General features: G+C 37.8%; 1 protein-coding gene and 1 long non-coding RNA gene across 7 annotated transcripts; one reads left to right on the top strand and one right to left on the bottom strand.

The window, feature by feature from the left end:
- Positions 1–620: 620 nt before the first annotated feature.
- Positions 621–1661, bottom strand: LOC110882825. The gene has a single exon (XM_022130748.1). It carries the CDS (start codon positions 1659–1661, stop codon positions 621–623), a length of 1041 nt encoding a protein of 346 aa, XP_021986440.1.
- A 6673-nt stretch (positions 1662–8334) lies between these two features.
- On the top strand, positions 8335–13180 carry LOC118483154. 6 transcript variants are annotated; one of them, XR_004869696.1, is made up of 8 exons: positions 8335–8580; positions 8658–8915; positions 9123–9282; positions 9386–9679; positions 10591–10754; positions 11174–11344; positions 11417–11691; positions 12876–13179. It is a non-coding gene; the product is annotated as an uncharacterized LOC118483154 (long non-coding RNA). The 6 variants fall into 6 exon arrangements; XR_004869697.1 differs by lacking the exon at positions 12876–13179 and having other exon boundaries at positions 11174–11205; positions 11269–11344; positions 11417–12854; XR_004869694.1 differs by having other exon boundaries at positions 11417–13173.
- The last annotated feature ends 855 nt before the right edge of the window (positions 13181–14035 follow it).

Genomic DNA, 14035 nt, shown 5'->3' with positions numbered 1-14035 from the left:
GGGACAACATGAGTAGGACTCACCCATGGTGAATCTGAAATGGGATATATCATCCCGACATCTAGGAGTTTTAGAACCTCCTTCTTCACAACATCTTGCATGTTAGGGTTGAGGCGTCTTTGGGGTTGCACCACCGGCTTGTAATCATCCTCCATGAGTATCCGGTGGGTGCAATAAGAAGGGCTAATGCCCTTTATGTCGGACAACCTCCATGCAATGGCCTCCTTGTTGGCCTTCAACACCTCCAACAACCTCAACTTCTCTCCTTCTTCCAACTTCGATGAGATGATAACAGGTAGCTCCGAACCCTCCCCTAGGAAAGCATACTCTAAATGAGATGGAAGTACCTTAAGCTCTAAGGGTGGGGGTTGGGTGGTGTCATCACTAACGGCTAACACTTCGGGAATCAAAGGAATCCCCTCGACTTCTACTTCATCTACCCTCAACGACTCCTCCTCTACCTTCTCTCCTCCTACTAAGTCGGCACCACTAATGTACTCTAGACAATGGTCAACAAATGAGATGAATGAATTCAAGAAGTAGACGGAATGGCGAGGACCACTATAGTCATCGGAACCACTCGGGTGGTTCATGGATCGATCTATCTCAAAGGCGACTCTCTACTCACCGACCCTAAGTGTAATCTTACCATCGTAGACGTCTATGAGTGCTTTAGCGGTACGCAAGAATGGACGACCAAGTATGATAGGAACTCTCTCATCCGCTTCCATATCAAGAATGACGAAATCGGCGAGAAAAACAAACTTGTCGACCTTAACAAGCAAATTCTCAACTATACCCCTCGGGTATTTCACGGACCAATCGGGTAAGGATAATGTCATACGGGTAGGTGAAAGCTCACCTAAGTCTAGCTTCTCGTGGAGAGAAAAGGGCATCAAATTGATGCTAGCACCTAGGTCGGCTAAGGCTCTAGTATTGGTGTTACTACCGAATAGACATGGAATAGTAAAAATACCGGGATCTGTAAGCTTTTCCGGAAGCTTATTTAAGACAACTGCGGAACACCCTCCATTTAATGGAACATTCGAATACTCCCCTAACTTCTCCTTGTTCCTAAGAAACTCCTTTAAGAATTTCGCGTATTTGGGCATCAATTCAAGTGCCTCAATGAAAGGTAGATTAATCTTCAATTGCTTGAAGATATCTAAGAATTGCCCGTATTCCTTGGAGTACTTTTGGTTCCTAAGACGTGTAGGAAACGGGATACGCGAATGGTCTATGATAGGGGAAGGTCTAACGTCTACGGGTGGTTTCTCTACTTTCTTCTCACCTTGAGACTCACCGGGCTGTGCGGTACATGTTGGGCTTAGCCTCGATTGCACTTTGCCGGGAGCCTCCATCTCGATCTCTTCGTTTACAATCTCCTCATCTTTCTCAACTACTCTCTCCTCAACTCTAGGGTTCCCTACGGTTTTGCCACTACGAGTGGTAATGGCTTTAGCATGGGCGTTAGGGTTTGGTTGGGTGTTACCCGCAAACTGACCGGGTAATCTCTCCTCTAGTTTCCTAGACATATCACCTACGACCCTTTGAAGGTCTTGGAAAGAGGCTTGGTGGTTCTTAAGCATAAGGTCATGTTCGTTAAGTATCTTTTGAGTGGTTTGGTCCTTAACAACTAATTGGCTCATCATTACCTCCATTCTCTCTAGGCTACCCCCTAAATCATAACTTGGACCCTGAACTGGTTGAACCTGACTACTTGACCCCCCATCCTTGACCTGCCCATTGAACCCCTTATTGAACTACCCATTTGAACCCCCACCAAAGAATGAACCTTGACCTATATTTGGATTTTCAGCTAATTGGAAACCAGGGGGCCATTTGAGCGAAAATTATTATTATTAAAATCATTATTATTATTATTTCGCCAACCCGAATTAAAATTACCTCCGAACCCACTATGTTGACCTCTACCTAAACCCCCTCCCACGAAATCAACTTGCTCCTCACCAACTAGCAATGGATACGCATTCGTATCGTGACCCCCTCGACAATACTCACACTTATCTACATTTGCCTTAATCTCTTTGAGCTGCCTAGTCACGTTTTCCAAAACAACGGCTATACTGGGGTGCATAGTGACATGGTTCACCCCACGGGCGGGTGCACTAGTAGTGGTATTTGAATTACCACTTTGATACCGTTGATCGGATCGCGACTGAGATTGAGATTGGGCAAATGCCTCGAAACGCTCTAAACACTCGGCAACAGTAAGAATACCCATCATATGACCCCCCGCATTAGTGTCAAAACGATCATGAGTCTCTTGGGTGAGACCGTTATAGAATTTTTCACAAAGGGCCCAATCAGAAAGACCGTGTTGGGAGCATCGAGCGACTAGGTTTTGAAATCGCTCCCAAGCAAGGTAATAGGGCTCGTCGGGCTCCATGCGGAAGGAGTGAATTTGATCACGCAGACGTGAGGCTTTAGCGGGCAGGAAATATTTGTTCAAAAAGGCTTGACGAAGGCCCGCCCATGTGGTGAAAGTACCAGTTGGCTGAGAGTCCAACTAAGTAGCCGCACGGCCGGCTAGTGAAAAGGGGAAAAGCTGCAAGTAAGTAGCATCGTTTGGGGCTCCGTGAAGGATAAAAGTAGCAAGTATACGGAGAAACGGTTTATGTGGGCCGGGGCGTCCTCGTCCTCGCGGCCATGGAACTGGATGCTATTGGTGATGGCTTGCATGACATAAGATGGAATCTGCCATGAACTTTCATTAACTATGGGTGAAACGGTAATGGGTGAAACAAGACCAGTAAAGCCTTGGGTGGCTTGTTGGTGGACAGTCTATCTTGCGTTGGCCATTTGCTCTAAGTTTGGGTTATCTGGGGCGCTAAAGGTGCTAGAAGTAGGGCTATCGGGTGGAGAAACCTTAGGTGATGTTTTAGGTGAATGGGGTGGTGATGAAGGTGGGGTGGGTAAACAAACTATAAAAATTAACTAAATTAGACTCTCTAATCTAGACACTAAAAAGCTTTAAATCTAGACTCGACCTAAACAACACAATCGGCAAGTGTACCGATCACTGTAGTATGACCTAAGGAAGTTCGGATATCAAACCACGAGACTCTATTAATCACGTTAATTAGACTATAACAGACACTGATAGACACGACTCAAACTGTTTAATTGTTTTGCGGGGGGGGGGGGGGTTACTGAAAATCTAAGGAAATCTATTTAAACTAATTATTAAACTAAAATTAAGCTAATACGAAATAAGGCGAAGACTTGTCTTATATGATGAATGAGACCACCTAGACTAGAATCCTGGATTGATTTTAAAGAATTACCGATTAGGTTAACTGCATGATTTATGGAACCGGGATCTTATGGTACTAAACCTATTAAGACATCAACTAAGCCCCTCAACCCTTCTCGAGGTGAAAGTTATGGCACTACCTAGGCCGTTAATCCTACTGGTTATTAGACTTCTTTCCAGTGGTCTAATTGTTGTGTAAGTACCCTAATGTTGACCTACTCTTTTCCAATTATAGATCTAGGGTAGTTTGGATTTATTGACTTGACTTGATAGACTAATAAACTGACGGGGCAACTAAGGTACGACTTTTTCCAAAGACTTTCTAAAGCAATTCGCCGGGTAAGACCTACCAATAGCCCCTCACCTTCCAGCTATTAGGACTAGTAGAACACTAAAACCTAGCAAATTACTAACTATCACTTCTAGGGTTTATTGGCTAATTCTCCCTAAAGGTCAAAGACACTAGCATGAACCTATTCTGCAGCAGACAACCACCAAGATTCACACGAAGCAATTGATAGTAATAAACCGGATTAAAGTACGCATGCACATCAATTCAATAAATCAAAGTCTTTACTAAACACAATCAACCCATAAAATACATGCAATTAACAAAAAAGGTTAAAACTTTATATTAATCCATTCATCATAGTCTAGGTAGCTTAAAAGTTTAGCCAAACATGTCAAATAACGAAAACAAATCAAAGATGTTCAAGTAAGAATTCATGACAACGAATTTCAAGAAAGAAAGTCAACAAACAAGGAATTGGAAAACCCGAGCAAGTCTTCAATTCTTCGTCCTGAACTCGTACCGATGATTCCTATGCTTCAAAACCTTCAAAATTGCTCTAAGAATGCTCCAAGAATCGCCTATGATGTCCTCAATTCGTAACTAGGGTTTAGTAATGATTCTCTTGAGTTTATATACATAACCCTAATCGTTAACGAAGAAGAGTCGTCCAACAACCATGTCGCGTCGCGCAACGGATAAACGATCATGAGGTCGCGTGACGCGACACCTTAAAAGTCCAGAAATCATTAAAATAATGGTGGCAGGGCGCGACTACAATGTTGTGTAGCTGTGGCGTAGCGCGACGGCTCCATTTTCACAGATTGTTGCGTAATTTTCCCAGCTTCAACATCCCAAAACTTCAGAATTTTTTTCTAACTCTTTTAAACTTGTTTCCTAGCCTTTAACACTTTAGTTTTTCAACGTTTTTAGCACAAACGACCTGGAAACACAAAATTTCATCAAAGTATGCACATTCTAACGAAAACAGAACTAAATATAACGGAAAACTATACAAACTATACACGAATAAGAGATGTATTTTGCAATACATCAGCGTGGTTATCTGAAGAACCAAAATATTGTTTTTGGTGATGAACTTTCATTTGAATTTCACAAGTCTGCTCAGTTGTTGAAGCTAACAAAAATTGTGCATTTCGTGACAAAGATTAAGTCCTCTTCATGAGTGTTGTGTTGATTGGAGGTTTATAAACAATGTTCAATGGGATGGTTGTTTGTGGTTGTACATTTGGTTCCTTGGTGGTACTAATTTAGCTTCGTAGACATCTTTTATATGTACTTATGTCTATAAACAGTTACATTGTCAATGGGTGGGTACTCCTTTTTTGGATAGGAGAATGGAAATAGTCGTACGTAACTGATATATTAACCGATGATCTATGTTTATAGTTGTCTATTATCTATAATAGATAACAAGTTTTGGTACAATATCTATATATCTATCTATACTTTCTATTAAAATGTATTATGCATTGTTTTCTAAAAACCATCCGTGTTTTCACACGGGTTTTACTATTAGTTTTTAATATAAAAATAACAATATGAAATGTTATATCATTTTTAGATATCCACTACAAGAAGTGTGATATTTTCCTTAAAAACTTGTTAATTAATCTAGATGACTCCCCCCCCCCTCAAGTTTAACATTTCTCCCATAACATTTCTAAGAATATCCGTAGTGAGGTTTTTTGGCGTTTTTCCAAAAAAAAAAATGCCCCCAACGCCTGTAAACCGCCCCCCTTGGGAGTTTTTTTTTTCAAAAAAAAAAAACTCTGCGACGTGCTTTATAAGGCTGGAAGGTGTAGCTGGAGCCCCCTAGGGGCTTTATCAGGCCACGTAAATGACACGTATGATCCACCTCAGCCATGGGGCTTTATCACGCCCCCTTTAACTTGCATGGTGTGGGATGGAGCCCCCTATTAAACAAAATTAAAAAAAAAGATTTCATTGGTTTAAATCAAGTGGCCCCCACCTGATAAAGCCCTTCTCCTTCGTTACCATAATGGAGCCCCATCAATGGCGCCCCCTCTCGAATTCCTCGGTGTGGATGTATAGCGCCTTGGGGTGCTATAGACGATGAGCTGGCCTGGGTGGCGCCCACACACCCTCCGGCCTAAAACGCTAAATTGTCGCACACCTTTCAAAATTCGACCTTTGAAGAACGGTAACAAACAATAATTTTTTTTTATTCCACTTTTTTACCTATATAACACTCCACTTTTCACCTATTTTTTATAAACTTTCCCTACCCTCTTCTATACCACTTTATAGTTTAAAAAAAAAATACATCATGAATCCCTTCCGACCCCATTTCGGTGCTCCGTCTAGACCCGGTAACCCCACTACATACCGCCCGAACACCACCCAACCGCAACCAAACTTCAATTTTCTAGAGATGGACCCGAATATGTTTGCGTACGCACAAATACTAGGCATGGGCGGTTCGCAACCGTTCTTTCAAGGTCCACAAGCCTTTGCATCCATGGGCAATTCGCAACCGTCCACCCAAGAAACCGAACCCGAGATAGAAACGGTACCGGAGACACAACCCGAGCCCGTTGCCGAGGCATCTTCAAACCGATGTTGCTTCATATCAAACATCTGTTTGGCCTAAACAGATGTTTGGTTTTCTTCAACAAATCTTTGCTTCAACAACACTTTGGTCTTGATCAGTTCTTGTCTCTTCTTCAACAACGGTTTCCAAGGCTTGAACAGATGTTAGCATATCTTCAACAGATGTTCTGATTAGTGTTCAAGATTCACTATCTTTAGGAGGAGTCTAGTTTAATTTAATTATTTCAGTTGATTATCGGTTGGGGTGTGACAGTCACAACCGCGAACTAGGCAAGCAACCATAAACAGAGACCAAGAAGTTGGAACAACCGCGATCTAGGCAAGTAGCAAGCAGCCATAAACAGAGACCGAGAAGAAGTACGATGAAAATGCGCCTAACGGGGAATTCCGTTTTGGTAAGTTTAGAACAACAAGATTTAAATGGGTTCTCGTTACGTAAAGAGTACACACATCTAAACCTTAAGCGGATTTGGTGGAATACATTTGGAACAACACACAAAACGAATCCAAATAATGACGTGTCAAATGACGACTAGTAGCTTTTTATTTAAGTTTAGGTTTTATTTTTTTTTCAATGTAATGTAAGCATTAATATTAATTTTAGAGTTTAAATTAGTTTTACTTTAATATATATTGCATATTATTTGTAAAAATTAAAAAAAAAAGAAAAAAATATATAAATGAAAAAGGGAGGAGGCTCATCCTCCACACCCTTCCATCCTATGAAGGTCATCCTCAAATGTATGTGATGTGGCGGATAACATGGAGGAGTATTTTTTAAGGATGAGACTCTTCTACACCGTCTAATTATAAATCTAGAATTTGGAGGCTCGTAAAAATGGTAAGGACAATAAGCACATTAAATGTTTATTTAATTGTTTCAGTTGATCATGTATTTTTGGGTTTCAATAATTTTTTAGAGTTTATTGCTTGATGTTCCGCTCATATTTCCATGTCAAATTCATAACAAAAGTATCAATCTCGCAATTCAAAATGTCTTTTTTTTCTTTCTTTTCTTTTTTTTTTTTTTTTTTTTTTTTTTTTTTTGATAAAAGGCTGAAGTTTTTCAATTCTCTTCAGGCCTCACAAAGGTTAGCCCATGCATAAAATAAGGTTACTTTTGAGATATGATCATGTTAAGGTAGGCCTCAAAAGGTTGAGCCCATGCATAAAATAAGGTAGACTTTTGAGATATGATTATGTTAAGGTCAAACTTATAACTTTTAGGACAACATGTCGACCTTTTTTCCGGTGTTTCATTTTTTCAGCTTTTTAACTTTGAAAAGTTTTGATCGACTTAAATAAAGCAATCTTTTCACATTTGGAGTATGAGTTAGTCGTCCTTATGGGTATAAATTTTGTTATTCTTTAGAAAATGATCTTTTGATTCTTGGTATCCTGTAAGCATTTTAATAGCTTCAGTTACTGATAAAATTATTCTAAATATTCTCAAGAGATAGCACTCATTGTAATATATAGATTATTTTAAACAAATAAAATTATTCTCAAGAGATAGCACTCATCCATATACTACACGTTTTCTCATAAGTTTTGTATGATTTTTTGTCATTAGTTTCTTTCAATAATACGCTTAATTTTCTGTAGTATTGCAACCATGTTATCATACCGGATGGCATGTCATTATTAAAATGGTTCCAGTGAGCACTATTACTAGTAGAAAGGGGATGCTATACCAGTGGAAAAAAGCAATCTGTCCCATGTGTGATCAAGACTCAAGAGAGCTAGTATGTGGTATCATGCATTTTTATCATGTAAATGGGCAGGGAATATAGTGTCTGAATTATTGAATCTTTGGGAAGTATATATCATGGGTGTCCAAACACACTGGAAGGATAACTCTTATTGTGGAAGAGAGCGAAAGCATTAACTGATCAATCGTGTTCCTGTGTGGATGTTATTCTTCATAGGAAAAATTATCTTTGACAATATTGGAATGTAGGAATAATAAATGAGTGTTTAAAAGGTACGTTACTAATCACATGTGATTTTGCGACAAATTGAGTAATCTTGCTTTCAAGAGTATCTACTACTTCTAATAATGCAAAACCAACTTATGCCACATGGCATCTTCTTAAACCACTTATTGCCACCTGACATCCTATTATTCTATTATTCTATTCTGAATCAATTTGAGCGCTAAAACAAAAACACGCTCTCCTCTTTGGTATTCACAAACCCTAATATACTGCCTCCGCTCTTTTTTTCACCCGCTTCCTTTAAACCCTAATTTCAGTTTCATATTACCATTTATTGGTGCTCCGTTTCTTCTTCTTATGACAGACTAAGTTTTATGAGAGACAATCAAGTTTCTACTCTTCAAAGCCTAATTGGTTCAGCAGTGTCTGCCTCTGCAATAATCATATCGACAAAACCAAGAGCGCTATCCAAATCATAAAAGGTTAGGAATCAATCTACCTATTGTTCATTTATTCTTCTTGATTTTATTAGTTCGCATTTAACCATTTTCTTGATCAGAAACCCTAATGGCATCGCTAATACAGTCGACAACAACCAATTGGCAACAAGGGTGGTTTGTTGATTCGTTTAACGCCGTTCAAATCTGTCTCTTCGTTGGCGTCGGATAATCTTGATTTTTTCCGGATTTGATTAAGGAAATGTGCATATCCAGATCACATCTGCTCAAGGCTCTTCTAACCCTAAACTTATTGATTGATCCTAATAGTTCTTGGAGTTTAACTCATGGTCAAAATGTTCAAGATGTCGTGATCAAAGGTCAACATTTTTATGTGTTTTCTCATAGGGTTTCATTCATTAATTCTGAATTTAGGTTTTCATTCTGATTATATTTTTTTATAAGATTCTTAGGGAAATATTCACTCTAATCTAATAAAGGAACAAATGGTTAATGCGATTCATAAAGATTTCTCTTCACATGTCTCATTCTCTAATCCTCAGTTTATGATGTTATTTGTACACCAGGTTTTGTTTTCTTTAGCTCCCTGATTTGAAAATGTCGAAGCTATGATGCGTAAGCTGAGCTTGAAAGGTTATGATGGTTGCTTGATCGTCTGTAATTAGCGTAGAAACTGTGTGTGTGAGGTGTTTGAAAGGTTATGATGGTTGCTTGATCGTCTATCTGGTAAAATTTCAGTAGTGTGTGTAATGTTTGTTTAATTTCCAAATGATCTTGATTCTGGTTTACGTGTACATATATGTGCTTATACCTATACATACTCTGTTAGATATTCAGATGGAAGAGACACCGGATGTGAAGAATCGGAGATTGTAGAGGGAGTTAATGACGATAGTAGTTTAGAAGCGTATAATAGCAGTCTAGGCTGGGAAGCGGCTGCTGTTGGTAGTAAAATCAGTGTGGTTAAGAATGTGCTTCGTTGTAGGTGTAGGTTTCATCGATTCGAAGAGAATAATTTAGGGGAGGAGTTGTCATTAGAGTACACAAATAAGTTTTTTACGATGGTGTTTGGGAATGGAGTTTAGAAGAGGATACTTGCACAATGGAGCAAACAAGGCATTAGGTATGTTGAATTTTTGTTTTCGATTTATTAAATATTACAATTCAAAAAATTTTGGTGCATATCCATTTGGATTCGAATCCTGACTTTATTGAACATATTTCTAGCCTGTGTATTAGTTAATACTTGAAAATCAAAATTTTGATCTCAGTGCGATGCTGTATGGTTAGGCCGTATTCTTAAGAACCCACATAAGAATGGTAGATTTAAAACTGACTTTGATGGTCAAGTTATCTGTTTGGAGCGAATTCAGCTATCTTACGATCATTTTTGTTGTCATTAGAGTACACAAATAAGTTTTTTACGATGGTGTTTGGGAATGGAGTTTAGAAGGGGATACTTGCACAATGGAGCAAACAAGGCATTAGGTATGTTGAATTTTCGTTTTCGATTTATTAAATATTACAATTCAAAAAATTGTGGTGCATATCCATTTGGATTCGAATCCTGACTTTATTGAACATATTTCTAGCCTGTGTATTAGTAAACACTTGAAAATCAAAATTTTGATCTTAGTGCGATGCAGTATTGTTAGGCCGTATTCTTAAGAACCCAAATAAGAATGGTAGATTTAAAACTGACTTCGATGGTCAAGTTGTCTGTTTGGAGCGAATTCAGCTATCTTAGGATCATTTTTTCACCAGTGGTTTATATTATGTTAGAAGTATTCAACTGTTACAACACTTATAGAGTCTTATGTGTGGGATTGTGTCCGATTTACAAATCTAATGTTTTTACTCTGTTGTTGTTGATCGTATGTAGACCTAGCATTTAGGTATATATCTAGGGTTTTGTTAATATACCATGGTTGAGTGAGTGAGTGTATGCATTTTAAACTTTATACTATGTACACAATACTCAAATTGATTTTCTTTGTGCGGATATCTGATGATATAAAATACTTCAATATTCAGGTATGTAAGAGTTTACAAGTTTATAGAATGATTAAACGCTGGTGGTGCACAAGAACTTGATCCGCGGTGCTAATATGGCGTCAATGCGGTGACAAACAAGACGATGGCAGCGATGCACGCAACTGATTCGGTGGTGATCGGTGGCTTTGTCACAGCAGTGAAAGGTAACGTAAATCTTCCTGGAAAAGCTCAGCGAATGAGACGACAATGTCATGCATTCTGGGCATTTTTTAGAGCATATTCACGGTTTAATTATCGATCCGCAACTGTTTTCTGATATATGTCAAGATCTTGGAAGTCTGATTTTTAGTGTTCTGTATCAGAAATTAGTTTTTGGAAGTCTTATTTTTGGATCTTTGAAATTTGATTTTTAGGGTTCATGATCTTGGAAGTTTGATTTTTTTTTTTTATCTTAGAAGTCTGATTTATAGGGTTTCAAAATCGAAATTAGTTCTGTATCAAAAGTCTGGTTACTTGATCCTGGAAGTCTAATTTCTTGACCCGTATACCATGGTTGAGTGAGTGTATGCATTTTAAACTTTATACTATGTACACAATACTCAAATTGATTTTCTTTATGCAGATATCTCTGATATAAAATACTTCAATATTCAGGTATGAGGTTTTCTTAAGGAATTTTTATTTATCTATTTGATATGCTTGATTTGAAACCTTCAGGCTTAAGGATAAACAACATAGTAGTGGTGGTGCTACCTCTAGACTAACTTCAAATTATGCCTTCACACCTGTGCAGGTTGGTTATTTGAATTTGCAAAGTTGATTTGAAAATTGGCAATCTGATGTTTTTTTTTTTTTTTTGTGCAAGGCATTGATCATCTGATAGATCCACAGGCAGACGCTAATACACTTAGGAGTGGAACTCAGAGCACATACTTTCTCGGAAACAAGAAAAGGAACATTTTCAAAGATCAAGTGAACCCAAGCCCCATTTCACTAAAGTGAGATAGATCCATGTCAATAATCTTTGACAACCCAACGTCGGCTAGCGTCGCATGAAAGTTCATATTTAGGAGAATGTTCGTCGGCTGGCATAATCTAAACATCAAAAAGCAACATGAAAATTGACTTCAATTCCATCAGGTACACTTTTTAGCTCTTGAAATTTTAATAATGTTTTCTACAAAATATGTTTACAAATAGTTTTCTAATAGTGTTTTCAAGGAGGCGTAAAGCGAAACAACTTTGTTCTAAACATAGTTGTTAATGGCGAATAATGGGCGGCTATTTTATAAATAGTAATACACTAGATTTTAAAAAAAAATTATATATATATTATATCAAAATACCATGGCATATATCTAACAAAAAACCTAAAATCCAGCTATTTTATAGCTATATTTAATTGTTATTTATATTAAAAAAACAAAAAAAAATTGCCGTTATTATCACTATCTATTGCTAATAGCGAGCCTAGACCTATACGCTACGTAGCGCGCTTTAGCGATCGTTGCGCTCGCTATTAACAACCATGGTTCTAAACAGTTTTGGTTGTTGGTTTTTTATTCTATTGTTTGTTAAGCCGCTACAAAACGAACGCGTATCACCTACGAACCTTGGCAATACGGCATGAAGGGGTTACCTACCGAAACTGAATATGTAAGGGTGAACGGAGTCGTAGGTAAACTCCATCAGTAAACACCTTTACCGAAGCGATAAACCACCGCCAACAACCTCTTTACCGATTTTGGTTGAGGGGTTCGGTGAAGCTACACCGATTCGATGAGAGGGAGGGAAGGGGGGATAGATGGGTGTGTGGTGGGGTCCATTACTTCTCAACCAATCACACATTTTTTCCTTTTTTTTTAATAGTTTACCTAAATCCCATTAGGTAAACACCCGCCAACGTTTTTTAGCATTATGTAACTTGTTTAGGTGAATTGACATGACAATGTGTGAGTAGGTGAATTAGGAGTTTACCTATTTGGAATAGGTAACTACTCCCTTCAACCTAAGTGATACTATATCTAAAAAATGGATTACCGGCAATGTTTTCTTTATATTTTCTTATATTTATCCTTTTAGGTTTAGTGTTTTTTACTATTCACTATTTTTAGAGATAACTAAATCCTTAATGTTCATTATTAATCTTGAGATTATTGTGGCTTGAATTTTACTTTTTGAAGGTTCAAAATAGTGGATTCACGGTTTAGTTGACTTTTGTAAACTAATACAAAATCTGTTACAATCTTTTTAAGTTTATTCTTGATATATTGGAATCATGGTGAAATCATCATTTTGACATAAAGTTGCAAACAAATTGCCAGCTGAAGTCGTCAAACTTTTCGATCTTGGGGAAATACACACTCTACGTTACTATTAGGGATACTGATGCAAAACATCTCAGACAATGAATATTTTGTTACCGAGTTTAGCAAATGGATATTCCATGAAGGATGAATTTTGGTCAGAACTAATGATTGATAATGTGGGTCAAAATGGTTTAGGCTGGGTTACCCTGTGAAAAAAAAAATTGCTCCTCTTAAATTTGTAAATAATTAACATGTAAAATCATACTATATTGTTAAAATACTAAGCTAATCCCTTTTTAATAAAGTAGTTACCATTTCCTTATCTCTCCATCGGTAATTGCCCATCCATTAAAGGTAACTATTCAACTCACTAGGTATATATGCTGAGGAACCGAAGCAGAAATTAAGCTGCCAAGGTAATGCATTAGTCTGATCATCATTACTCAATTTGAGTTTGTGTTTACGTTGAAGGTACATCTTTATAGGTGTTGCTTTTCAATATTTTGTTTTTAGTTTTGGTTTCAAGTTTTATCCATGATTTCACATCTTGAGATACAGTTTGGAATTGAACTATATGAGCCGGCAACCCCCTCTCCACTACTGCACCGCTGTTCACACTACATCACCTCAAACCACCAATACACCGGCCACGTCACACCCCGATATTTCCACATATTACCGGTGGGCCCGGTGGGGAGTATCGTGACGCAGTTGATATCATCATGGTCAATCATACACAGAATAGCACAGCGGAAGTCTTGGAATATAAAATATTATTACAAACTCAAATGTCTGAAATATCAAAGTATTTATACAGACGAGCCTGTAATATCAAATCCACAGGAGGATCATTACAGAATGTATAAAATGAAGCTTAGCAGACTTTATGGCATCTTTAAGGATTTGCAAGATCCTCTTTTTCGACACCGAGCAACTCCCAGCCTATTACGAGTAGTACCTTCCACTTAGTCTTTTGAAAATACGTTAGTTTTCACTGGTAAATACAATTAACCGACTCATTTGAAAAGAGTTTATGAAAATTGATTTAAATGCACAAAGCACAAAACCTTTTATAACTTGGGACAATTTTTAATAAAATCTTGTATACTGAATTACATGTTTACCGTACATCTGGGGCCTAGTACAGAGACTGAGACATGATTAAACGACACACC

Source organism: Helianthus annuus, chromosome 10, assembly GCF_002127325.2.
Source record: "Helianthus annuus cultivar XRQ/B chromosome 10, HanXRQr2.0-SUNRISE, whole genome shotgun sequence".
Lineage (NCBI taxonomy): Eukaryota > Viridiplantae > Streptophyta > Magnoliopsida > Asterales > Asteraceae > Helianthus > Helianthus annuus.
Note: the sequence above shows the minus strand (reverse complement) of the source record. Positions and strands in the feature narration are given on the sequence as shown.